General features: G+C 38.5%; 1 protein-coding gene across 8 annotated transcripts in view; it reads right to left on the reverse strand.

The window, feature by feature from the left end:
• The window catches only part of ncam1a (neural cell adhesion molecule 1a), a 399,099-nt gene that overhangs the window by 69,200 nt on the left and 303,350 nt on the right, over positions 1–26,549 (reverse strand). For 4 of the 8 annotated variants that reach the window (XM_057820264.1, XM_057820266.1, XM_057820268.1 and 1 more), the window contains exons 5-12: positions 25,504–25,641; positions 25,289–25,406; positions 21,376–21,536; positions 20,859–21,001; positions 17,166–17,195; positions 7,507–7,657; positions 4,781–4,965; positions 4,620–4,716 (exon numbers count right to left, since the gene is read on the reverse strand). In XM_057820264.1, coding sequence (XP_057676247.1) covers positions 4,620–4,716; positions 4,781–4,965; positions 7,507–7,657; positions 17,166–17,195; positions 20,859–21,001; positions 21,376–21,536; positions 25,289–25,406; positions 25,504–25,641 — 1,023 coding nt within the window. The remainder of the gene's footprint in view (positions 1–4,619; positions 4,717–4,780; positions 4,966–7,506; positions 7,658–17,165; positions 17,196–20,858; positions 21,002–21,375; positions 21,537–25,288; positions 25,407–25,503; positions 25,642–26,549) is intronic. The other 4 variants (XM_057820265.1, XM_057820267.1, XM_057820271.1 and 1 more) reach the window with 1 other exon arrangement.

Genomic DNA, 26,549 nt, shown 5'->3' on the forward strand with positions numbered 1-26,549 from the left:
ATACAAAGTCACATTTATCCTTTAAGAATTACAAGTCTTTCTATCCATGGATCCTCTCACAGAAAGAATGTTAATAATGTAAATGCCATTTTGAGGATTTATTGTCATAATAAACAAATACAGTACTTATGTACTGTGTGTTGAATGTATATATTCGTCCGAGTTTTATTCATTTTTTTCTTAATGCATTGCCAAAATGTATATGATCGGGAAAAATTATCGGGAATGATTGGAATTGAATCGGGAGCAAAAAAAAAAAGCAATCGGATCGGGAAATATCGGGATCGGCAGATACTCAAACTAAAACAATCGGGAGCAAAAAAACATGATCGGAACAACCCTACTAGAATTACATTGTGAAATACACTTTACACACAGAGGGTGTACTGACTCAGTTATGGCTCTGAAGCTACATCCAAAGGTGAAAAGTAAACTTTTTCACTCAGTCATGTTGTTGTTTGCACAAAACAGGAAAGTTGGAAAAAAAAAGACTTGCTTTTTTTTCCAAAGGCAAGTACGCCAGGATACAACATTGACTGATTTTAGGTCTTGAGGTTAACAACCAAGAGTCACAAAATACCTCTAAAAATAGAGATATGACCAAAGCTTTTGCACCAAAAACTTTGGGCCGAAAATAGCTAAAAGTGAATTTCCAGTTTTCTGTTGAAAGAACAAAAGTTAACCACCGAAAAGTGTGAAGAACCCTAGCCCTCTTGTGATGACGTAATCAAAACATGGCGAGAAGCAACACTACTGGCTCACCGCCAACATGTCCGCGGTTTGGAAGTATTTTGAGGTATCAAAGAAATACAGTATATAAACGATGAAGACAAATAAAATAAATTTGCTTCATCACTGCTACACGATCGTTCCGAAGCTGCTCTCCATTAGGGCTGCAGCTATTGATTATTTTAGTAGTCGATTAATCCATCACCTAGTTAGTTTGAATAATCGAGTAATCGGATTTGGAAAATTTAATGCGTTGCAGAATAAATTTTAGGAGCTGTAAAACAAAGGCTTGCTAAGATTGTACTTTCAAAAGGGCATAAAATGCAAATACAAAATAAAATTCCCCGAGTGTTTCCTCAAACTATGCAGAATTTCTCTTTGATTTAAAAATAAATTAAAATACCTGAGCTTAGCTTCAAACGGCATACAAATAAACAAATAAATGAGGATCTGAGTACAACAAAAGAACAATTGGCTAACTTGCATTGCAAAAATCTGCAAGCTTAAATGCTATAAAATGTTAGCGTTTTTTTAACCATCCTCTTAACAAATCGTTCAAACACATACCCCCACAAAAAAAAAAAAAAACAAAAAAAAAAAAAAAAACAAACGGCTAAATATACCTATAAATTATATTACAAATGCATTAAAAAAAAACATTAAATCAAACAAAAACGTACCTAATGTTTGTTTTAACAGGGAGCTGCTAGATTCACACACTAAATGAATTATGTCATATTTATTGTTGCCATTTGATGTCAGTGTATCCAGCCAAATCAATAAAACTGGATGCAAACACTTTCAAAACAAACCATTACAACGCCACTGTAATTCATCGAATACTCAAAGCAGCAAAATTTGAAGCTTTTTTCTAACCGAATTACTTGTGTTAATCGATTAATTGTTGCAGCACTACTTTTCATTGACGTCCCGCGTCACATCGAGTACAGTGTATTTGAGTCTGTGCGTGAGTAGTTTGGAGTTTAATCAAATGAGCAGTATGAAAATAAAGTAGTATAAAAATAAAGTAGTATTTAAATGCATCCATGTGCATTTGCTGTGGTTTAGTACAATCATTTTATGGCACGACCACTTCCTTTTTTTGTCACATTTTTTCCGGGACTTCCACACCCCCTCTGCCAGTTGCTGTTTAATCCGGCCGGGAGCGACTTCACTGGGCTTTGTTGCCGCTAGATCTCGGTCCCCTCGCCTGGCTCTCCCTCGATTCCACTTGTTGAACAAGAAAATCCCGAGAATTATTTTCAGGAGTAGGAGAGATTTTAATAGCCTTGTAAAGAGCTTTACTAGTTTCACGGAGAACGAAATAGTTTTTTGTTGTTGTTGTGAACTCCAGTTCCACACAAATGTATTAGTATATTGAGATCTCATTTAGATTAGCAATGGGAGGCATGAGATCCATTTTTCGAGTATCCCAAACTGGGCGGATCTAGAAAAATATTTATGGAGTGGCTCTTTTGTGACGCTAAAGATGGCAAGGGCTCCAGGAAAGATGATCTACAATTAATCCCTACATGTTTGAACCTGAAGCGTCAGATGATGATTGAGATTACTCGGCACAGCAGACGTTGGTGACGACGGCGATTGACAGCTCGACATTCACGAACGGAAGAGTGGTAAGCCCACGTCCAGCATCGTGATTTTTCTATCAGCCTTTCTTTCAGCGGTCATTATGTGATATAATTAGCCGTCACTGCAAAAACAGTTGAGTAGTTATGTTATGTTAGGGTGACCAAACGTCCTCTTTTGCCCGGACAAGTCCCCTTATTACGTGCCCTCCGGAGCGTCCGGCCGGGTTTCATAAATTCAAGAAAATGTCTGATTTTTATGATTTTTCACAGGACCAATTTGAAGAGAATCCCTCCGGCCGCTAGGGGGCAGCGCCTGCCTGCATTGATGTGGCTCCTGCTAGTAGGGGTGGGAGAAGCAGTAGATCTTCTTTTTTGTTGGCAGTTTACCCTTTGTTTCATGGGGAATTACCACCATCTACTGACGTTTTGGCGAGAGATCAGACTACATTAAGGAGTTCAATAAGGAGTTCTAAAAGACGTGGCTCCATACACCTTTCTGTAAGTTTATCTCCTGTTAATGTCGATCACGTGTCTTCTGTTGTATATAGGGTTATATGTGTATACAGAGATGCAGTATATTGTATGAGTCTTGTAATTGTTCTGCGTTAGTTTATTTTGTTGAATGCTAATATTTTAAATAGCTGTTTCTCATGAGTTTTTTTTTTTTTTTTAAAACGATAAATACGCATATAGGCTAATGGCAACTGTTGAATTCTGTCGGACATTTGTACTGGTGTAATCTGTAAAATCCTGTTTGGTGTTGCATCTTTGCGCTGCCGATGATTGTAAACTTTTATAGCAAAGTCTGATTTTGCCTCAGCTCCCGTACCCGCTAATAGGGTAGCAATCAGTCAGCTCAGCCGCGCTAGGCGTTATGGGGGATGTAGTTTTGAACTGCTGCGTTTGGAAACATGCTGGTTGAATAGCTTGTCAGTTTATTTCGGTTATTGTTTGCGTACAATCTAGAACATTGAATAAGAATAAAAATTGAGTGGGAATAACAATTTGATTGACAATTGTCGTGATAGTAATTTTAAAAAATGTTGAGTTGGCACATAGCCTACTGTGTGTGTGTATCGACTGGACTACATTTCCATGGGTCTGCATTATATAATTTTTTTAATATTTAAAAAAATGTTTTAAATTTTTTTTTGTTTCATTATTTTTTTAAGGAAGAATAAAGCCTGTTGAGTAAAAAAAAAAAAAAGTGGGTGATATAGGCATCTTTGAGTGATCTTTGAGTAAAATTCAAGTATCTCGAGGCCAGGCCAAGAGTCCTCTTTGGAAATCAAAATATTGTCACACTAGTTAACCCAAAGCCCAAAATCATAACCAACCAAAGTGTTGACCAACTGATCAAGCTCAATCCAAATTCACTGCTAGGATAGTCGGCTAGTAGGCTTTATATTTAGCCAGTGACCGGCCAAAAAATAAATAGCCAAGGTGCTGGGGACATTTTAATTTACATAATACCTATAGATCTAGTAATAAATGTATCAAATTCACATGAATTGACGACCTGTCAGCTAACTATCTACTTACGACAGGCCAGCAACAACAACAAAAGAAAAAAAACATGTCGCACTTCAATGAACAGGAAGTAGGATTTGCCCTCGTATATCAACTGAATTGCATCAAATTTTAGAATTAGAAAAGCCAGTAAGGGTCTACGTACATCTTTGTAAAACCAAGGTTGTATGGTTGTAGGCTTTTAAAGCTGTCGTCCCTGAAATGAGCCAGGGAGTTCTTCCGACTTTTTCTCACAAAAGTGGTCCTAATCTTTGCAGAAGACGTTTTTTGGGCAACTCATAGAGTCTTGAGCCTTTGTGTGAGCAACTCATCGCTACACATCGAAATGGCATGACGAATCTCTCTCGAGTAAAACCCAGAAAATGTTTGCAATATATAGCGAGAATACCATGGTGCTATACTTTTGTATTAGAGTGCTGCCGGGGTCCTCCAGAATTGACGTCATCGGGTAGCGTAGCGTTCCTCGTTGATCAGGTGTGGCTATGGCAGTAACTCAAAAACTACTATGAGTTTTGAGGCAGCAAAAGAGGCATTTAATACAATTTAACCGAGTAAAACGCTCAAGAACAAAATCCGAAAAGCTCTTCAGCTTCCCTTTGATACACTGCACACTACAGAGCGAGCATGAATATTGGTGCTCCTTTAACATATAGGTTCATTTTTGGTATTAAACCCTAAGAACAGGACAACATGATAACTGTTAGAAAGGAAATTTCAAACACAGACCCTCTCTAAAATGATTTTCAATTGATGAAAAAAAAAAAAACAAACCTGCTTGGATGAGAAGAAACTCCTTGGACTCGGTACCCATCACATTGGTTGCCGTGCAATTGTAGCTTCCGAAGTCACCTTGAGACTCGGGAGAAACCTGTACAGACAAGAGAATAGACTGAAGATCTGATACACATGGATTGAGATATTAAAAGATTTACCTCTAGGTAGCTGATGCTTGGCGTGCTATAGATTTTCACCCCCGTGATGTTTGCAGAAGGTAATTGGAGGCCGTCTCGGAACCAAGTGACGGAAGCCCCGGGGTGAGCCTCCACCTCGCAGCTGATATTAGCTGGGTTGCCCTCCCACGTGTAGACCGTCACAACTCCTAGAATCTTTGGGGCGTCTGCAATGACATGTCACGTCAACGTACCAGAACATGCATTTCTCAGTTCTATTGTTCTATTCTGATACCCACATCAGCCCTGAAAAGAAACTGCTTGGTGCTCAAGCACAAATTAACGCTCATTGTGCACTGTTGAAGCAAGACAAGCGTCTCTATTTTTATCCGGCTCCCTTTTAGAATGGCAGGGTAATAAATAGACAAGTCATTCATGTCAAAGGTCAGCTTCCATTAACCTGCTTGGCAAAGGGCTTGACATGCAAGTCATGTGGCAAGTTGAAGTTTAAATAGAGGCCAACAGGTTTGCGTTTTCTCCTGGATGGAAAAAGAAACGCTCTGTTGATCTCAGTGAGATGTTGCGAGTCTTATTGATTTGTCTGCCAACTGGTGCAAACAAATATAGATGGCGGGAGAAAAAAAAAAAGAAGAAAAGTTGCCTGGATCCTGTCAAATTCTATTTCGTGGTAGCTCATCATCAGATTCCGGATTGATGAGGTATCACGGTTAAAGAATGCCGGTGTCTGAACTCAGTCTGCCATGATATTTGAGATAGCATACCCTTCAGTCCAGTCTTATAGAGCTCTCATTGACCATGACCAAAGATTATTCTTTGACTCAGCTAGATCTTGCTTTGCCATTGAACAACACTGAGGGAAAACATTGAATGGTTACAAAAGGTTATTGCTTAGAAATAACCCAATAAATTAAAGATCTTAACTGGTAGAATTGGCATTAAAAAGGTTCTTGTTCATCACATACAAACTAATAACTTCATATCATTTTAGGAAGATTGCTTGATGATTGTCACTGCTTCAAAAGAACTTGGTGTTGAGTGAATTCTTAACCCCAGCTACGTTTTGTGTGGTTATCTCAAATCAATTTGATTCTTGTTCTGCCCCTGAATAAATAATACATGAATATTTTCCGAGGATGGGTTCTAACTAGTGCATGCTGATCCAAACTCTGAGCGAATCTACATTAGCTATCTTTTATTACATTTCATTCTCACTCGATAGAGTTCTTCAGTCAACATATGATAAACAACCTCGGGGAAGAAGGGTAAAAAGATTGTAACTCAAAGATGGGAATCACTCTGATACCTTCAAGTTTTCCCCTACACATAAAAGATTGTGGCACACCGCCACACCAAAATAAAAGCCGCCATGCGTTGCAAATGAGATTGTTTAAAAAAAAGAAAAATTAAAGATACATTCTAATTTGTTTAATTTAACAATACGTCTGTGCTGTCTATATGCGCCAGTGTGGGAAACCAGTTGAGCTTTTGAAGTACGTTGCTGCTACCTGCTGGTCAAAATAATTTACTGCATCTATTTTGTGACAGTTTGGCTCACAAGTCATTTACTCAAACAGCGCTGTGTCTGTCGGTCGCATTCATACTCGTGAATGCTTTCTGCTACGTTTCCGCCTCCTATATATGTATATGTCTAAGTATTTTAAGTGTACAGTAACCTATTGATGCACTGTATATGCATATCTCTGTGGAGAAATGTCAAAACTTCTTTAAGTCTTGTTGTATTATAGAAGCCAGCCTATGCTTAAGGTTGGTAGTAGCTCAAGCAAATTGTGATATCTATATAATAGTGGTGCTGTAATGTAAGTGTTGCACAGTTTGTAGTGTATTGAGTATTGAATATGTGTATGTTTCTGTGTTTTAGTTTCACAATATAAAAACAAGTGACTTCACATAAAGGCAAGAAAAGACCAAGCCTTATGGTTTCTTGAAGTACATTTAGTGTTAGCTGGCTGTCAGGCAGTGCACAAGGAAACGCACTGTTTTGGGCAGTACAACGTCTAAATTAATATATATAGCTCACTATTTATGCACTATTTGCTAGAAGTCGTTTGAAATAGCACGCCAGGTAAAAATTGTTCCTTTACATACATGCTTTATTTCACATCGGTTCTCCTGTCGCTAACTTGTGCCTGACTATGTTAGTGCGGAGTTGGAAATTGAGAGAAAAATCCACAGAAAGGTATTTCAAGTTAAAGAATGTAATTCTGGTTTAAGCCTGTCAAAATGACCTTAACATTGACGTTTAGGTTTTTCATGGCGTATGTTTGACCCGAATCTTGGCGGACTAGCATAGCATTTGTTCGTTGCTGATAGCACTGGTTGTAATTTCAGATGAATATTTTGAAGTATTTAGAAAAGATTTAAGTTGTCAACGGACGAGGGTCCCCTTAACAGACGGACTATTATTGTTGTGGTAATGTAGTACGTATTAGGGCCAAATATGGGGAAAAAAAGCTACGCATTTTACATGTACTATAGCTGAGAGCTATGACATTAGCCTGGCTAATGAAATATTTAAATAGATATTTGTTATAGTTCTTCTTGGAAAAAAATAATGTGAAAAAAATTCTCTTTTTTCATGATATGAAGTAATTTCGCTGCGGCACGACATACTGAGACAGTCCGATGTCGCCCAACAACCACCACAGCTTAAAAAAATCCTAGGGGAAACCCTGACCTTGCATGCTTCTCTTTACAGAATAGAGAATCAAGGTATTAGGAGGACTTACAGCGAACCTCCAGGTACACAGGTTGGTTGTCCTGACCGATAGAGTTGCTGGCGGTGCACAGGTACTGTCCGGCGTACGTGAAGTCGACATTTTTCAAGAGGAGAGATGACACTCGCGCGTGGCTGCGAACCACGATGTTTCTGTCGTGGCTCTGTAAGCGTGAAAAGTAAAAAGAAACTGGTTGAGAAGGCAATATCATTGCTTCAAGTTATATCGTGAATCCATGCATGTTAGGCACTTCCCTAGAGAGAAAGATACCCAGGGAGTTAAAAGTGAAGTCTGTTAAATAGAACAAGTGAAATATTGATGCAGTGAACAAGATGTCAATGAATGGGTGGTTGAGGTACAATTCAAAACCTGGAGGTTCTTTCCGTTTCAGCTTTAGACTATGCCCAATAACTCGGATATCCAACATCAGCTTCTTCATTACATCCTTGATGTCAAACAATAACTTCATAGGTACGCTTGTTTATATATATATATATTTTTAACAAGCTTTCAGTGTTCACATAATCGAGAAGTGATTACATGCCATGTTTTTCAATAAATCTCCACCAAAATTGCGTGTTTCTCAGCATTAACAAACAGTTTGCCCTCATTTATACAAGAAAAAAAAAACATACAGGAGCTACACGTGCTTTTATGAAATTAGTATGTACTTGTTAAAAAGACGTGTCAAACGTCATTGCCGTTTACACCAGAGGCTTGTTTGCTTAGCAAGAACTAACATTCAGCGTGACGAGGAAAATCGGTGGCAAAAACATTTGTACGCTTCTGATTACTCAATAAGTATGAGCATTAATTTGGCACCGTGTCCGTCTTGCATAATTAAAACTATTCATTTGCGTTAATGAAGAAATCCGGGTTTTTGCTCTCCACCAGCCTGTTTTAAATTGTCGCTGCGTGTCCGTTTTCACGCTACCGAGCTCAAATCCGGATGACACGTAATGTATATGCTCAATGAATATTAATAGATCAGAATTATCACTGAAATAAGATGTATTTATATGTATGATGTGCTGTTAGTGAGAGTTGTCGCCCAGAGGGAGGAGAGCTTTTCAAATGTTTTTATCAGCCTGCACCATGGCGCTTCTTCATTATTCATATTCCTATTTTTCAACCTCCACCATCTCAAATGCATAGCAGCTAGCTAAGGTATTAACTCATTGGCTGCCTCCCAGTACAAACAAATTGAACGTCGACTTGTGGCAAACTAATTTGAATTCTGTTCAAAGCATTTACTGTTTTCTAGTCAAAACTGAATTACAATCAGCTGTGCTTGCAAGCCGTATGAATGCACTGAAACGATAAAGACAGGATGTAATTCATCCACAGTCCTGACGAGCGCTGCCGCCATTAACGACAGCTCCGGGCAGGTTGCGATTATCGGCCAGGTCTGCTTTAATAAGTGTTGGCTCGCTCCTTTTAACTCAAACGCCACTCGCTTGACGAGGCTGTCCGGAACTTAACGACAATGCTCGCTGGCGGCGTTTGATTGATGATCTCATAGACTCGTTCAGCCAGCGAGCAGCGCCCTAGCTAAAGATCGGCCAAGATCAATGCCGATGCAATCGATGAGAGCACATGAATCAATAGGTGATTTTCTGTGGCGGTACAAATAACGATCCAACCGGGTACTGTTCTCCTAATTACTGCGGCCTGGTTGTATCGGGAAAGTTCTCAGCAGCGACAGATTGCAAACATCAAGATGAAATACAAGATTTCAATTGTGGCTTCAGTGCTCTTTTAACCTGTTGAGATAAGAACATAGTGAGAACTATGCAGGCTGTAAAGGTCAAGACACTATTTTTTTTCTATCAACATCAATCTACTGAAAGGGCAAGTCTTGATGTCTAAATCTACTTGATGAGCTAGTGGGCTAAAAATTTAAAACTAGGACCACAATCAAACACTAAATACTAATAACCACTGTCCGTCCTCGTCTCACGAAATCTAGCTTCTCGTGAAAGGTCGTCCATGAAAATAGCCTTGCGAGTATACCACCAAATCTACGTTTTCCTCTTCTCTGGCCATTGTAGGTCAAAAAAGTCGGTGTTAGATTTTTTTTGTTCAAGGCTTCCAGGTCTGGCTCTGGTGTGACTGCATTGAACTGTCTTAAGCGAGCATCCAATCACAGTACACGTCAGCTTTAAGTATACCACATGAAGCCAGCTAGCGGACCAATAATGGCCAACTCAGGATCTGATTGGCTATCAAAAAAGATGATTTTCCCTGATAACTTAATGACAGCCGCTGCTAGTTGAAGGAAATTCAACCCTACTGAGCAAGAGATTTAGTCCTGTTCAAAAGACTCGAAAATAAATTTGCTTTGGGTCCTTTCCCGTGTGCAAGTGATTTTTTTAGAGCGAGAGGGGAAGAAAGATTGTTCATTGCTTTTTGCCTCAAAGTTGTCCAGCAGTAGGTTCACGTCATGTTAATTAGAAAATATCCCTAGTGTGCTGCTAAGTCCCATGTGCGTCTATAAGAGGTGAGGACACGAACCCTCTTGTACCGTTTAGCCTTTATTGTTGCTGTTTTTGAGATGTTACTAGTTGGTAATAGTATGCTAATTAGCGAATTCACTAACGTGTATTTCCATGTCCATTTGTGCGTTGTTTGATGGTGTACAAAAGTTACTCCAGATGCAGAAAGTGTAAATCCAGGATTAAGTGCAGCGGTAACAGAACAAACATACGAAATAGTACAGAAATTTGTGAAAAAAAAAATAAAAATAAAAAAAAAAAATATATATATATATATATATATGTATATATATATATATTAGGGCTGTCAAAATTATCACGTTAACGGGCGGTAATTAATTTTTTAAATTAATCACGTTAAAATATTTGACGCAGTTAACGCACATGCCCCGCTCAGACATATTTAAATGAAAGTACAGAGAAATGCCCACATGTTAATTGTGTTTTATGGAGTTTTGCCAGCCTCTGCTGGCGCTTGGGTGTGACTGATTTTATAGGCTTCAGCACCCATGAGCATTGTGTAAGTAATTATTGACATCAACAATGGCGGGCTACTAGTTTATTTTTTGATTGAATTTTTTACAAATTTTATTAAAACGAAAACATAAAGAGGGGGTTTAATATAAAATTTCTATTACTTGTACTAACTTTTATCTTTTAAGAACTACAAGTCTTTCTGTCCATGGATCGCTTTAACAGAATGTTAATAATGTTAATGCCATCTTGTTGATTTATTGTTATAATAAACAAAGTCTCTATGTACCGTATGTTGAATGTATATATCCATCTTGTGTCTTATCTTTCCATTCCAACAATAATTTACAGAAAAATATGGCATATTTTATAGATGGTTTGAATTGCGATTAATTGCGACTAATTATGATTAATTAATTTTTAAGCTGTAATTAACTCGATTAAAAATTTTAATCGTTTGACAGCCTTAATATATATTGGTTAAAAGAAGTCTTATTTCTAAACACACTTTGTTTCCAGAAAATGGGGAATTCATTCCAGCGGAGTAAATTTTATTGTTTAGTTAAGAGAAATACGTACTGCCTTTGAAACAGCTAATGTTTTTGCACCCCCTTGTGAAAAAGAGCATCTTAAAGTCAGCTTTGTGTTGTATAGGCATGTTGAGAAATAAGTACTGCCTTTGAAATGGTTAATGTTTTTCCACTTTCTTAAAAAGTAAAAGAAGCTGAAGGGCAGCTTTTGTTGTATGGGCATGTTTCCATCATTCCTGCTGAACCATTAATATATCTTAAATAAATAATGGACAGAAATTTGCTTCGCTACTTTAATAATACTGTATGACGCTGTATGATGATCGATAATTGTGATAATTGTGATCATCGTCACAGTGTATCACAAAACTGAGTACACCCCTCGCATTTCTGCAGATATTTAAGTATATCTTTTCATGGGACAACACTGAGAAAATGACAATAAAAAGTAGTCTGTGTGCAGCTTATATAATAGAGTTCATTTATTTTCCCCTCAAAATAACTCAAAATATAACCGTTAATATCAAAAGCCCTGGCAACAAAAGTGAGTACACCCCTTAAAAACTACGTACATCCCTAAATGTCCAAATGGGGTACTGCTTGTCAGTTCCCCTCCAAAATGTCATGTGACTCGTTACAGCAGTGCCGTCAGCATTGCTGCAGAGATTGAAGAGGTGCGGCATCAGCCTGTTAGTGCTCAGCCATACACCGCACTCTACATCAAATTGGTGTGCATGGCTGTCACCCAAGGAGGAAGCCTCTTCTGAAGACGGTACACAAGAAAGCCCGCCCGTCTCATCAGACCATAGGACATGGTTCCAGTAATCCATGTGTTTTGTTGACATGTCTTCAGTAAACTGTTTGTGGGCTTTCTTGTGCGCTATTTTCTGTTAGTTCCAAGCTTTGCTTTCACGTTGGGAAGTGAAAGGGACCGCCTAGTGAACGGCAGTTAACATTTCAAGAAGGCAGAGAAACGGTAAACGGCACGGGCTCGGCAATGCACCCCGCCTGTTAGCTCGCTATTAACCCTCTAGCTTATTCAGCAGCATTCATTTTTACCGCTGGACTGGTGCCACAAAAGCTGCCGTTTTCCTTGTTGAATTGCCCAAGATATGGACCTCATTTCCCTCGTTATTTTTGTCCAGCCATTGTTGTCAGCAAATATTTCTCTATTGATTCCCTTATTAGCATTATTGTACGCTCTTTGTCATTATTGTATTTTATTTTCTAATAGTGTGTTCATAGTTTGATGGTGACCAATTAACAGCTGTCAGTTGTAAGAAGAATTATGGTGTGATCGGTGTTACCAGAGGAAAGTAATATCTATCTTATTTTTACTTCAGTTTATTAATATAATACATGTTTTTGGGATAGTTGGGTATTTAGGGGTACTTAAAGGTTTAATTCCGACTTAAGCCGAAATTCAGGTTAAGTCGCCAGCGTAGGAACAGAACTCGTTCGTAACCCGGGGACTACCTGTACTACAATTATTGTAATAATTAAATATATATTTATATATACATATCACTTTTCACATACAAAAAAATAATAATCAAAAGGTGGCAGTTATTAGGCCGGCCAGCATCTCACAATATTGATTCTGGAATCCTGTACAAGTTTTAATACCATGTAGCAACACAATCTAGCCCTATTCTGACAGGATAAAAACCGGAATATTATATGCCCTGAATATGAATATCACATTCATAACATACATAAGATTATGACTTCTCGTTATGTTAGGCCTTCATGCCTATGACCATTTCTAATATGCATGCCCATGAAAACAGGCCTCCCGCAAAAAGATCCCAGAAAGTGAAGCTCATTTATTGACACAAGACTGTAAGTAAGTAGTGCTTGAGCTCGGGGGCCAGTGCATCTCAATGTTATTCATCATCTTTCATGTAATATTGATCAACTTGACGGATGTTTGGAATGAGCTCAAATTTGAGGTAAACCACCGTTTCTGTAAACAACAAGTATCCAGGAGAAGAAATCAAATTCATATAACTCACCAAGATATAAATCCCCCAGATTTTATTGCAGCCATAAAACTTTAACCACTCTGCTGCAAAATGACAGTTCTCAGTGGCTCAAATGTTTGCCCACCCATAGGCGAAAGGCTCATTTATGCTCACAAAGGGAAAGAAGCCCGAGAATATGCTTGGATCCGTTGCCTTGAATAAATAACTTTTGAAGTAACTTTTTGACACGTAACAAAAATGATAGAAGTTTATTTCTAAAAGCTTTCTTCCAAATAACTCATTCACTGCCAATGAAAGTGAAACAATATTAACTGGGGTGGCTGGCAATGAATCGTCATGTTTCAGTGCCACCGACGACGATAGATGTCCAATCCATTTGGACCGAAGATTCGTTCATTCGCCCCTCCCAGTTCAAATGGATTGGACGTCTATTGTAGTCAATGGTAACCAATGATTAAAGGGTGGAAAAACTTCTTTTAAAATCTTGTATTTAGAAAGTTTTTCTCTTCATCTCTACCAAATAAGCTGGAAATATGTGAAGTTCTTTGCGTAGCTGCACAGTCAAACCAGTAAATAACTGTGATCTAATCAGTTGTTGATGTTTCATTAGTGTTAGTGTTGTTAATGGTAATTTGACAAAGTTAATTTGTGTTCAATACAGTGTTGTTTTCGTGAACAATTTTTCCATGACATCGTCACGATGACGAGCTAAAAACGTGGCTTGGGAGACTAGACCATAACGAGACAAGTGCCAGTTTTCGTCAGACGAGACAACAACGAGTCATAAATACGACTTAGTTTCTGTCATATGTTAACAATGAGTGACATTTTCATATTGTACGTGAGTACGTCAGCTTGCATCGTAGCAGTGTTTGGGTAGTGTCACTCCTGTGAGATGTGCTGCGCCTCTCCCTCACTCTCCTCACCGGAGAGATTAGGATTTGTCTAAAGCTAGGCTGAGCTCCACCTTGATTGTTTGGAAACACGGTAAGATTTGTTTTCTTATCATGGCAAGAAATAATATCTAATGCTGCTTTTGGCTTTAAAGGTCTGTGCTGAATAATCATCTAATGCTAAATGTAAATCCTAGCGTTAGCATAGCATTCGCTTCAGAATGGCAAGCGTCCTCTTAAAACACTGGCCAGTCTAAAGCAGAGCCACTTGGCTTTTCTGGTCAGTAAGTCTAGAGGAGAGCTGGTCGGCGAAATGGCATTTAGCTATTAGCCCACTTCAGCTGTTTTGTTGTGTAAATGAGCAATTACTGGGAAATACTGATTGCTTGCAACTTCTAGACCAAGAATAGCAAAAAAGAAAAAAAAAATCCCAGAATACCCAGTGTTAAACGCTCGGGCAACATTCTTTTACATACAGTTCATGGCTTCCAGGTGGCTTTAATTTAAAATGATCAGATGTACCGTATTTTTCGCACTATAAAGCGCACCTGACTTTAAGCCGCCACCCACCATATGTGACACGAAAACTGCATTTGTTCATAGATAAGCCACACTGGACTATAAGCCACAGCTGTCTTTACTGTATTATGGGATATTTACACCAAAGATATTAACCGGTAACACTTTACTTGACAGCGGCATCATACGACTGTCATAAAATCAAATTAACCACCATGAAATTTTGAACCAATTGGCTGCAAAGCTTCATTGCTTCAAGAAGCTTCATTTGGCCATCACTGCTCCCTTAGGGGAGGCAGTCAACCTCTGCTGCCACCTGCTGTCAACACTGTTGTTGTCCAACATGCCTCCTAGCATGCATTGCAGCGCTACAGGTGTTTAAAAACAATCAAAATCAATGTTCTGTGCTAATTATTTATTCAGTTCCTGTTCCAGTTGTTTCATTAATTGCTAGTTATGGTATTTGGTACCACTTTATTCGATAGTGGCGCCATAAGACAATCATAATTATGACATGACAATGTCATCAGCATTAATGAATGCTTATCACAGATGTCATTCAGTATAATCCGGCAAATTATCTCACTTTTTAAAGGATGGAGTTAGTGACATAATTTGCTGGATGACACTAAATGACATCTGTCATAAGCATTGCGTAATGCCCATGTTAGTGTGATGTCATAATTATGATGGTCTTATGAAATAACTGGGACAGTAACTGAATGAATAAATAAATAAATAGACAGAACATGAATTTTGATTGTTTTTACATCTGTAGCACTGCAATGCATGCTAGGAGGAATGTGTTACCTATTAACACAAATAAATCAACAAATAAGCCACCCTGGACAATAAGCCACAGGATACAAAATGAAGAAAAAAAGTAGCGGCCTATAGACCCAAAATTACGGTACTGCTTTTCCTGTTGAGTGTGTATTATCATCCCCAAATTGCCGTCTTTGTAGACGCTATAATATGCGCTCAATGTCAATGTTTATTCGAACTTGTTGGAAGCCTTAATTTATTTTTGGACTGAAACTTTTTACAATTTTACAGACAAAAACATTTAGAGTAACTGTCGACTAAAACCAGACGAGGACGAACACATTTTGAAAAAACTGCAATTTCGGGGGAAATTACTTCTGGTCTTTGCCATGTGGAAATACAGATCTTAGCCCCAGCCTAGGTTGGTTTGGTTCATAGCCGTCAATGGCATCCAAGTACATTGGCATTTATAGAATGGACATGCCCGTCAATGGCATTAAACAGAGGAAATGCCATTGGAAATGAAGGAAAATTTGGACGTCCATGTGCGTCAATGGCAGCACCCTCTGTAAGCGTCAATGGAAGCGGGGAAGTTTGGGGGACACGTCCTGTTGATATCTGGTCATTTTCTGTTGATTTGGGGAAATGTTGTTTTTTCCCCATTGAAAATGAATGGGAAAAATTTTGGACGTCCATGGCTGTCAATGGCATCGAATTACATAGGTGTCAATGGAAAGCAAGTACATTGTCATCAATACAATCGAGAAACATGCCCGTTAATGGCATTAAACAAAGTAAATGCCATGATAAATGAATGGGAAATTTGGACGTCCATGGCTGTCAATGGCATCACCCCCTATAAGCGTCAATGGAAGCGGGGAAGTTTGGGGGACACGTCCTGTTGATATCTGGTCATTTTCTGTTGATTTGGGGAAATTTTGTTTTTTTCCCCATTGAAAATGAATGGGAAAAATTTTGGACGTCCATGGCCGTCAATGGCATCGACATCCATTTAGTCAATTGAATCCAAGTACATTGGCATCAATAGATTCGAGATGCATGGCCGTCAGTGGCATCAATTCAATGTAAATTCCATTGGAAATCCCATTGTAAGTGAATGGGAAATGTTCCCATTAGAAATGAATGGGAAGGTTTTTGGCAAATTTCCAGGGAACCGTAAATTTTTCCCACATTCTGTATACAATCTTTATGCCCCTCGCCCCTCATTATGTGATTTGGTCAAAAATTGTAGGACAAGTAGCGTTTTGAAAATGTTTTTTAAAATCGGAAAATCGCCATTTACGGGCGAACGGAAAATTTTTTGGGGCCGTTTGACAAAAAGCCACAGTCACACGAAAATTCCGGATATGTCGATACCTGAACGGTGCCGATCGGTGCACGGTACGGGCTGTGCGGCGCGCCGAAAAAACGCGGAGAATAAGTTGATTAATAAATAATAATAAAGTCGCAGAATAACATTATCTGGCTTTGCCAAAAAGGCAAAGATCAGATAATGACTAGAGTATGACTAAGAAGAATTAGTAAGACTAAAACAAAAATTTCAAATGATGCCAAAAACAACACTGTAAAAACAGCACATTTGTACAGCAACTCTGCTTCAACTATCACTGTCAACGGCAGTCAGTGAGTTAACTGCCACTAAATATAGACATTTTGACAACGGGATTTCCGCTTGAAGCCTTATGTGTTGATAACACACCTCAGTTGTTGTAAAAGGTGTTTGTTAAAGACCCAGCAGGAGGTACTGTATTTTCACCTCGCAATTATCCCACCACAACTATGCATACGTTGAACCAATGGACAAAAAAGTGGTCTACATTAAACAAAGAGCTAAACAGATGAAATTAAGAGTGGTACGTGACTAATGTGGACACAGTTAGTGGTCTGCTAACAGCACACACGCTTAAAGTGGGTTGCAAACACTTGAGGGTGGTGCGCTAGTGCGTTAAATTTGGGGCCTGTGCAACTATACCCTATAAGTCACCATACCTCGTACTGGTCGGGTCGCGTCCATGAAGCCTGGAGATGACAAACAAAAACAACAGCACAGTGGGGCTTTTGCATTGGAGTCACATTGGAGGGGAACAGATGGAACTGATGTCAAGAGCAGTTATAAGCATTTTGAAAACCATCCACGACACGAGTACTTATTTTATAATGTTTAACAAAAAAAAAAAAAAAGTGAAATTGCTTTGTAAGCAAGAGCTACTATTTTTTTTTTTGCCAATTATGTTATTACTCAAGAAAACAAAATTAAGAAGCTCAGATAAAAGTACGAAAACATTTTTATTCGACGACAAAATCGACAACCTTACGGGTTTTTTTTTACACATCTGATCAGAAATCAAACATCAGTAGTTTTAAAATTCTCAGTTTTCCATTAACACTAGAAAACCCAGCAAAGGCCGAATCGGCCTTTCCCCAAGACAAATACTCCTAATATTCCCATATATGAATGGCTCTTGTCTGTCGGACAACGACTTGCCAATTCAAAAGCACTTGGGTCATTTTGGCCACCTCTGGGTTTTTCCGGGGTAGAGGCCAAATCGGCCATTGCTTGGGACTATTAGGAGTACAAGAATTCTCTGGGACTTCAAGTGTGAATGAAACGAAAATGAAATCCGATTGATGATCAAATCAAAAATCAAATCAATTTGTATATCCCTTTACAAAAACCCGAAAGGTCCTCTAAGTGCTTTAGAGCAACGAAAATACTTTTTCTTTTCTTTTTTTTAAATCATGGATATTGTTCAAGCTTAAACAATTTTCATAGATTAGAAATCTTTTAGTGGCATTGACGATGACAGACACTGAATCATCAATCTTCCGCTGTGATGAAAGTAGTTTGGCATGAGTAGAGGTCCAATCCATTTGAGCTGGGAGGGTTAGCAGCAAATTACCAAAAGCCAACTTAATTCAAAATGAATTGGCAGCCAACGAATTGATGAGCAACATCTACTTAAGATATTGTTATTATATTTATCTTTTTATCTTTTATATTTATCTATTTACCGTTAGATTATATTATCTTAGTATACCACGGAAACACCTACTTGTACATCGCAAAAATTCTGAACACACTCACCCAACATTGAAAAGAATACCTTTTCATCATCATTCATTCTATCAAAAGGACGCTTTTAGCTGAAAACATGTCTATGTGAAGACCGAAGCTTGCAATCATTTCTGACAAACACCTCCTGTCGATTTCCTGCGTCACTGCCTGGCATGTGACTGGACATCCATTGGGTTCCCATCCATTAAGAATTCAGAAAAGCACATTTAATTGTATGTCTCGTACTATGAAAGAAATAGAATGATACATTCGCTTCCTCTTCCATGTACATATGACATTTAAAATAATGAGCGAGACTCATGAACCATCTCCATCTCCAACCAGGAGTCATAGTTTGAGAAATGGAGATGTAATTATCTCATTCAACGTTTTCTCTTTTGTTGAGCTGCAATATTCAATGTTTAACTATAACGCCAACATCATCTTATTAGAAAAACAGGCATTCAGTAGTAGTTCTACAAACTTTTAAACAGACATTCAATGATGTCTTGCCCTTGATACTGACATCCTATTTTTTTCTCTTTTGGAACAAGCAGTGCAGTTTTACCATTTTACTGGAGTTGTAAGATAAAAGTATTTTAAAATGATATCGGATTGGTCCACGACCGCATATGTTGGTATCGGTTTGATATCTGTAACGGAATATTGGGTTTGGACAATATCGGAATATCGGTTAAAAAGTTATTATCGGATAACTCTGCTTTTGACCAAATAATTGTTTTTCTTATGCACACACATTAGGATTTTCATGTAAGTCTCATAACAGTAATGATAAAAATGTCAACAAAACATCTCTAAAAATCGTATTCAGTGGTACCTCTACTTAAGAATGTCTCTACATGCAGAATTTTCAGGTTAAGACACGCCTCAACGGCAAAATATTGCCTCTGGTGAAGAATGAAGAAAGAAATTTCAGGATACAAAAAGGCAAAAATACACTGATCCCTCGCTACTTAGCGCTTCAAACTTCGCGCCCTCAGTTCCTCACGGATTTGTCTTCAATTAAAAAAATGGATAAATAAATACAGACGAGCTGTCTTAGCCGATTGCGTAGTCCCACTCACCCTCCTTCCTTCCCTTTCCCTGCTCTATGTTGGTCAGGCAGTGCACTGAAGTTGCTTATTAAAGTTAACGATGATTGACAAACGGTTAAGGTTTGATCTTGCCAGAGACGCTCACTTCAAAGTGTCGCATGCGTCAATCATCGTTTAATTTTGTAAACAGTTGCTGTGGCAACTCATTGTGTGTAAGTGAATAGCTTGAGCGGATTAGAATGGACTCGCTCAATGAAGCATTTAAGAAAGGCAAGCATTTTTTTTTTTTACTTCATTCTTGTTTAAAAATAATTCGGTGGGACAATAACATGTTTAAAATATAATTATTACATTTGAGTGCTTAAAAAACATTTATTAAAAAAAATTATAAATATAAATCAGAGGTTTTTTTTAATAGTTTTGGGGGGAAAAAGTGAAAAAAACATGTATCTCTTTCAAATGCAAAAAAAAAAAAATAATAATTTTTTTGAGTGGGTGGGGGGTGCTACTTCTCAGTTTTTCACTTATCGCGGAGGGTTCTGGGCCCCATTAACCACCAAAAACGAGGGATCACTGTACAGTATGGCTGGTACTCGCAGTTCCCAGAGTTAACTGAACGTAACATACTTAGAGTTGCTCTGCCATTGGCTATAATCTAGCATTCCTGGCATCCAATTGGCTAAGGGATTCCTCGACTGTATGTGTATGCGTGTATCCCACCGTCCTCTTCATTCGCCCCTCGTGTTCCGACAGCTTTACATGAGTGAATTAACTTTTTTTCTTTACTCTGGTTTTTTTTTTTTTTTATTATTTACATGATACACTATTTGAAGATTATGTTTATTGAGCAATAATCCAATTGTAACATGTATTTGTTACATGTTTTGATGCATTTTTATGCATTATATAAGATGTATGTCTGAATTTTGGGGGGCTCGAAACAGATTAGGGCATTTACATGGAAAACGCATCTCTACTTAAAGAATTTTCAAGTCAAGAAACTATTTCCAGAACCAATTCATTTCAAAAGCAGAGGTACCACTGTACTTATGTATTATATTACAAGGATAGACATTGCCATAATACTTACAACTTCATTAACGTAATGAGTTGATATTATGAAAATAATACATCATATTTGTGGGACCTATAAAAATTTTCCTTAAGCATTTAATTCTTAATTCATTTAAACTTTTGAGGGGGATTTCCCACAAATATCAGTTTTATAAGTCTTAATTGTACCTTTTATGAGGTTAAACTGCTTGGAAATTAAAGCATAAGTGAAGAATTTCACCAAGCAAATAACAAGGGACTACGGTTTTTGTTTCAAGCAGACAATACAGAGTTTACCATTGCTCAGCGTCATACTATACAGTGCTACAACTTCAAAAATAAGTGTCTGGCTTTATCAATCAATGGTAAACACAAAGATCCAATCCATTTCCGATAACAACAATTACCACGTCATATTTCATCCTCAACGTAGTAGTTCATTGTCGGCAATGTGAAGAGTTTCATTTCATTTTTATTTTTGACAGTGAATTTCATGGCAGATCCTGCCTCCATTCTTACCTGTTCACCTTCGGAGAACATCCTATTTTGGAAGCTCCAGGAGATGGAGGGCGTCGGGTCACCTGAGGCCTCACAGGTCAGGGTGACTTCCTCATCGAACTCCGTCGCCGTCTCGTTGTTCAAGTATGTAATCTTAGCTTGCACTAGTTGGGGAGAAAAAGTGAGATACATTAATGGATAGTTCTATTCCTCTTTCCTTTTATTTGTGTGTTCATTAATAATCAGCTCTTGGATGAATGTTCAATTTTTGAGGCCTGTTTTTTCCCCGCAGTTTCCTCTGGCATAAATGAAGCATGGAGCCACGCTGAGGACATTAGAGGTAAAAGATAAACAATGCCTGGAGTCTCGGGAAGCCACTGATAGGAAAACCACAGGATTGCACTTCATTTCAGTGATTTGAATCATCGGCTGCCATTGACGGCGATAGACATTCGATCATTTAAATGGATTGGACGCCTATCTCTCAATGACAGTGAAACATGCCAGCCATACCAATTCAAATGGATTTTTTTCTTACCAAAGACGTTGAGACCAACTTCCTGGCTCATTTCGCCCGCCTTGTTCTTGGCTAAACAGGTGTATTCTCCTTCATCCACTTTGACGACCCCTTTTATCACTAGCTCGGAGCCGTCCTCATTCAGACTGTATTTATCTCCCGACTGCAGGATGATGTTGTTGCTGCACACCGGGTGAAAAAAAAAGGAGATAATGAATTTAAAAAAAAGACATACTTGACTTTTCCTTGTGAGTTAATGCGGAGAGTGGGCATCTTGGCTTCAGTGAAAACAAATTTTTTTTGGGAACGTTTCATTTTGACAGGAAAAGACAGCGTGAAGTCAGCACAACTTTGCCTGCTTTGTGCTTAAATCATAGAAATTTGACATAATAAGCCATAATATTGCCTGCTGTTAAAAGTAGTCACTGGTAGTTATTTCAATACTTATTCACCACATCACACTGTAAAAAAGGGTTTAAATAACAAATCATCCTATTTCACTTGTATTTGCAAGTTTTGATTGTATGTTTTGAAATGCAAATTATCGTTGAACATATTTAAATATGCAAACGGCCCGAACTGAAGGACCTGTTACTATAAGTGCTGTAAACCGTAAAACCATATACCATTAAGGCCACGTTTACACGACAACGATCTTACGCAATAGTGGCATTTTGCCGTTACAGTGGTACCTCGACTTGCGCATGTCTCTAGAAACATAATTTTCAAGTTAGGACACATCTAAACGCGAGACTGTTTTTTTTTTTTTTTTGTTAAATAAATTTCAGGTTACGACAGGCAAAGATACAATACAATGAACAGGCATGAAAATGGGTCAGGGGTTAACAAAGTGGGAAGGGTGTGGAAGAAATATGTTCAGGTACAATGTACAACTAGTCCTGTCCCAAACGACTAATTTTCTCCCGATTAGTCAGCTAACTATTTTTATGATTCGTCCACTGATGTAATAATCCCCCCCCCCCCTTTTTTTTTTTTTTACTTATTTAGGGAGGAAATTTTTGATGACGCTTATTAATTCACAAAAACATTTTGGAACACTTAAATTCTTTATTAAAGTACAAATTAACACGTAAATAACAATAAATCATATATAAACAATGAGGTCAAATGCTGATAGCATTAACTCATTAACTAAAGCCATTTTCACCGGTGCAACCCCCTTCGCTCCCGGCCGATTTACTGGATTTTGACTGATTTTGCAAGGCCCACAGAAAATTCTGTTCTATTGCTATTTAGACATGGAACCCACCAAAAGAAAGATTAGACTCTCTTCCTTCAGCAGGAAAAAAAGTAAGTTCATATCTTTTTCCATTCTTTAGGAATCAGCATTAGAAAATAGCTTAGTTTGAGCAATTTCCCAATTTCTGATGAAAAAAACAAAGAAATTGAGCTTTTTGTAAACGCATACATTTCAAATATACGTAACTGACTTTAACACAGCTATTTTTTGCTTTAGTTACATCCCAAACATCTGAATAATGTTTTTGTCTTACAAAATAACATACACAACACGACTAATAGAGCTTTTGATAGTAAAGTAACAATTTATTTACACATAACTAACTGATAGATGACGCTGTTGTGGCTGCAACAGCCGGGGTAAACCTTTCCCTTATCGCCGCCTGCCTCGTAGTGGAGTTTGCCTGTGGAACTTGTGTTCCTGGGGGGGGAACCGGTTTGGCCGTGTGTGTTTCCAGCTGAGTCGCGGGACACTGGAGGGTGCGGGAGACGCGAGCTGCCGAGCACGGCGGCGTGGGCTCTGCTCAGCGAGCAGCACGGACTCAACGGCATCGTCCTCTGCACTGGTGGTCCCGGTCGTTCTGTTCGATCGTCCAGCGCCTGGCATTCCGGGCATCCTGGCCGCCCATTCGGTCGTCTTCCACCGGCACCCCGGCCGTGCAGCCCGGCCGTTCGTTCCGTTGAATTGGGTTGCGGGTTTTACCAAATGCGCTACTGCCCTCCAGTGGTCAGTTTTATTGCTTTAAAAGTGATTTTCAGCATTGCGCTTTGGAGCTAAGTTGAATCAGAACCTAGAAATGTGTCTTTTGAAAAAAAAAAAAAAAAAACGTAAAAGACGTCTTTGGGACACTGAAACAATTAAAAATAGAAAGTATTTGTATGTTTATGGGAGCAAATGAGTTAGCTAGTGCGAAAAAATAAACAGATTCAGAACACTGGCTTCGCCTTTCCAACATGATTCAAAACAATTCAAAAAAATATATATCTAGCATGAATATTATAGTCTAGAACTATATAATAATTATTCATTGCAAATCAGATTTTTCATAAAGGGTGTCGTTTTAAAGCTATTCTTGGTGTAGAATCTGAATTCTGAAGTATGTGGGATTAACTCCAGAAATCGTTACTTATATGATGAACATGACATGCTTTTATTTTGAAATGTTCACCGGCAGTACGTTCGCTAAACCACTTATCGTAAGCTTTACACTCCGCAAAAAAAGCTCTTTTTGTCATTGCATGTGGTGTCAGTAATCAAATTTTTTTTTCATTTTTTGTTGTTTGCAAATGCTGTTAACCAGTGATTTTTCATGTTTGAAGTGTCATCTTTTACCCACAAGTTTGGGTTTTGGAGACTGCCAATGTTTTATAGCAGGCTAAAGTAGGTTGTCTTTTTTCCCATTAGCCTCAATGTGGCAATGCTAACGTTTACAGTTTTTAATATAGACGTGTTTCCTTATTTTGTATGTCTGAACTTTAATTCTACAGCATGTTGATGTCCAATAAACATCTGTGAAAGGAACTGAAGTCTCATATGCCATCAGCACGCTCGAACGCACAAATGTACGCACGCATCCCCGCGCGCGGCGATAAAATGCAGCCATGAAAGTTACCTCCCTCATTTTATTATTATTATTATTTTTTTTTTTTACCGTGCGATAATTGGACTCATTGCATAGCGCGACAGGCATAGCAACTTCAATAAAACATGTCGTTAGTTAGTTAGATGGACTTACAATCTGCCAGCTTGTAATTGTCTCCTATTGTCTTCCAAAATTGAAATAAGTCAATGTTTTGGCCACTTTGGTGCACTTTTTTTGGCTTTGTGGCGCTTTTCCCGCTTACGTACCTAGCGTCCGACATTTAACCCCCCCATCGTTGTATTCCGGTTCTGTGGTGTTTCAGGAGTGCTAGGAACGGATTAGGGAATTTACGGTACATGGTTACGAGACTTCAAACCAATTAATGGCGTAAGTAGAGGTATTACCTATAAATTTGATAATCAAGCTGATACATCTCATTTTATTAAGTTAACATATCAAAATGAGTTAGGAATACTTAAAATAACATGTTACTTAAGTTTTTGAGTTATGTCTATTTAAAATTTTAAATTAACACGACTTATTGAAAGTTTTAGTATTTTTTTTTCCCACAGTGCAGTGATGGTGTTTGGGGTGAAGAATTTACATGAATATTCTAATAATACGTAGAATACTTTTAATAATCTGTAAATATTCGCAGTTGAGGTCTCATTACGAGCTTAAAACCTTTTATCGACCCACAGTTCCTGTAACTGAATGGGTTTCACAAATTTATTAGTGCTATTTGAGAGTTTTCTGCCTCATACTGTTAAATGTGGATGAAGCCCTGTCTTTTGACATACATTGGACAGGTCGGCCCAAATTGCAATTTGCCTGTAAATCTCTACATACAAATTGGGTTATAAATATTTATAGCAGTAGTTCTCAAACAGTGGTGCTTTTCAAAATTTCCACTGTGGAAGGTGTTTTCGAATTTTTGCGTTTTCAGCCCCACAAAACGCTGTCACCGTGTAAACGATAGGGCTCTCTGGAAAGGTATTTGCATTGTCATCCAGTTCCCGTGTAAACAGCTCCTAAGACTATTCTAAAATTTCTAGACACATTTCATCCATTCTTTTTTAAGTCATACTTACTGGATCCATGTGACAGTGGGTTCGGGGAAGCCATCAGCGTCGCAGGCCAAGAGAGTGGTGAAGCCCATGTCTGCGGTGGCGTTGACCTCAGACTGCCTGGCACGGATGGTCGGGAGGACTACAGACATATATGGGTCACAAAATTACCAAATGCTTAATCGATTGGAGGAAGAGGATTTCTGAGGGGGCAGGGTCACGGTTAGGAAAAGGCTCACCGTTAACGATGACATTGATCATTTTGAAGTTGATTTCTCCAGTCTCCATGACGCGTGCCTCGCAGTTATATGCTCCCTCGTCAGTCTTCTTGATGCCGCGGATCATCAAGTGGCCGTTCTCCATGATGTTGTAACGCACTAAAAAAGATCCGAACAAAATTGTCACTTAAATATTAGGAATGGGCGACATTTTTAGCTATTGGATGAAGGACAAGTGTGTTAATGGTTGTCCCACTGAAAACGGCCGCGAAAAACAGAATAGCTGCAGGTGATTAGAAGATTAAACCCGGTGTTCTGTCAGATTAGCCGAATGAATATGTAGCGCTTTTCCACATGTTAAATGTTGCTCAAAGCCCTCTATACAGTGAAGAAAATAAGTATTTGAACACCCTGCTATTTTGCAAATTCTCCCACTTAGAAATCATGGAGGGGTCTGAAATGTTAATCGTAAGTGCATGTCCACTGTTAGACATAATTTAAAAAGAAAAATCCACAAATCCCAATGCATGATTTTTTCACTATTTGTGTGATACAGCTGCAAATAAGTATTTGAACACCTGTCTATCAGCTAGAATTTTGACCCTGGAAGACCTGTTAGTCCGCCTATTAAAAGTCCACCTCCACTCCATGTATCATCCTGAATCAGATGCACTTGTTTGAGGTCGATAGCAGCATAAAGACACCTGTCCACCCCATACAATCAGTAAAACTCAAACTTGTAACATGATCAAGACCAAAGAGCTGTCCAAAGACACAAGAGACAAAATTGTTCACCTCCACAAGACTGGAAAGGGCTACGGAGCAATTGCCAAGCAGCTTGGTGAGAAAAAGGTCCACTATTAGAGTAAAAATAATGAGTACTATCTCAAGAACATCATCCCTACTGTGAAGCATGAGGGTGGTAGAATTAAGCTTTGCGGGTGTTTTTTCTGCGCATGGGACAGGACGATTGCACTGTATTAAAGAGAGGATGACTGGGGCCCTGCATTGTGAGATTTTGGGATACAACCTCCTTTCTTCAGTCAGAGCACTGAAGATGCCGTGTG

This window comes from Corythoichthys intestinalis, chromosome 18 (genome assembly GCF_030265065.1).
Source record: "Corythoichthys intestinalis isolate RoL2023-P3 chromosome 18, ASM3026506v1, whole genome shotgun sequence".
In the NCBI taxonomy this organism is placed as follows: domain Eukaryota; kingdom Metazoa; phylum Chordata; class Actinopteri; order Syngnathiformes; family Syngnathidae; genus Corythoichthys; species Corythoichthys intestinalis.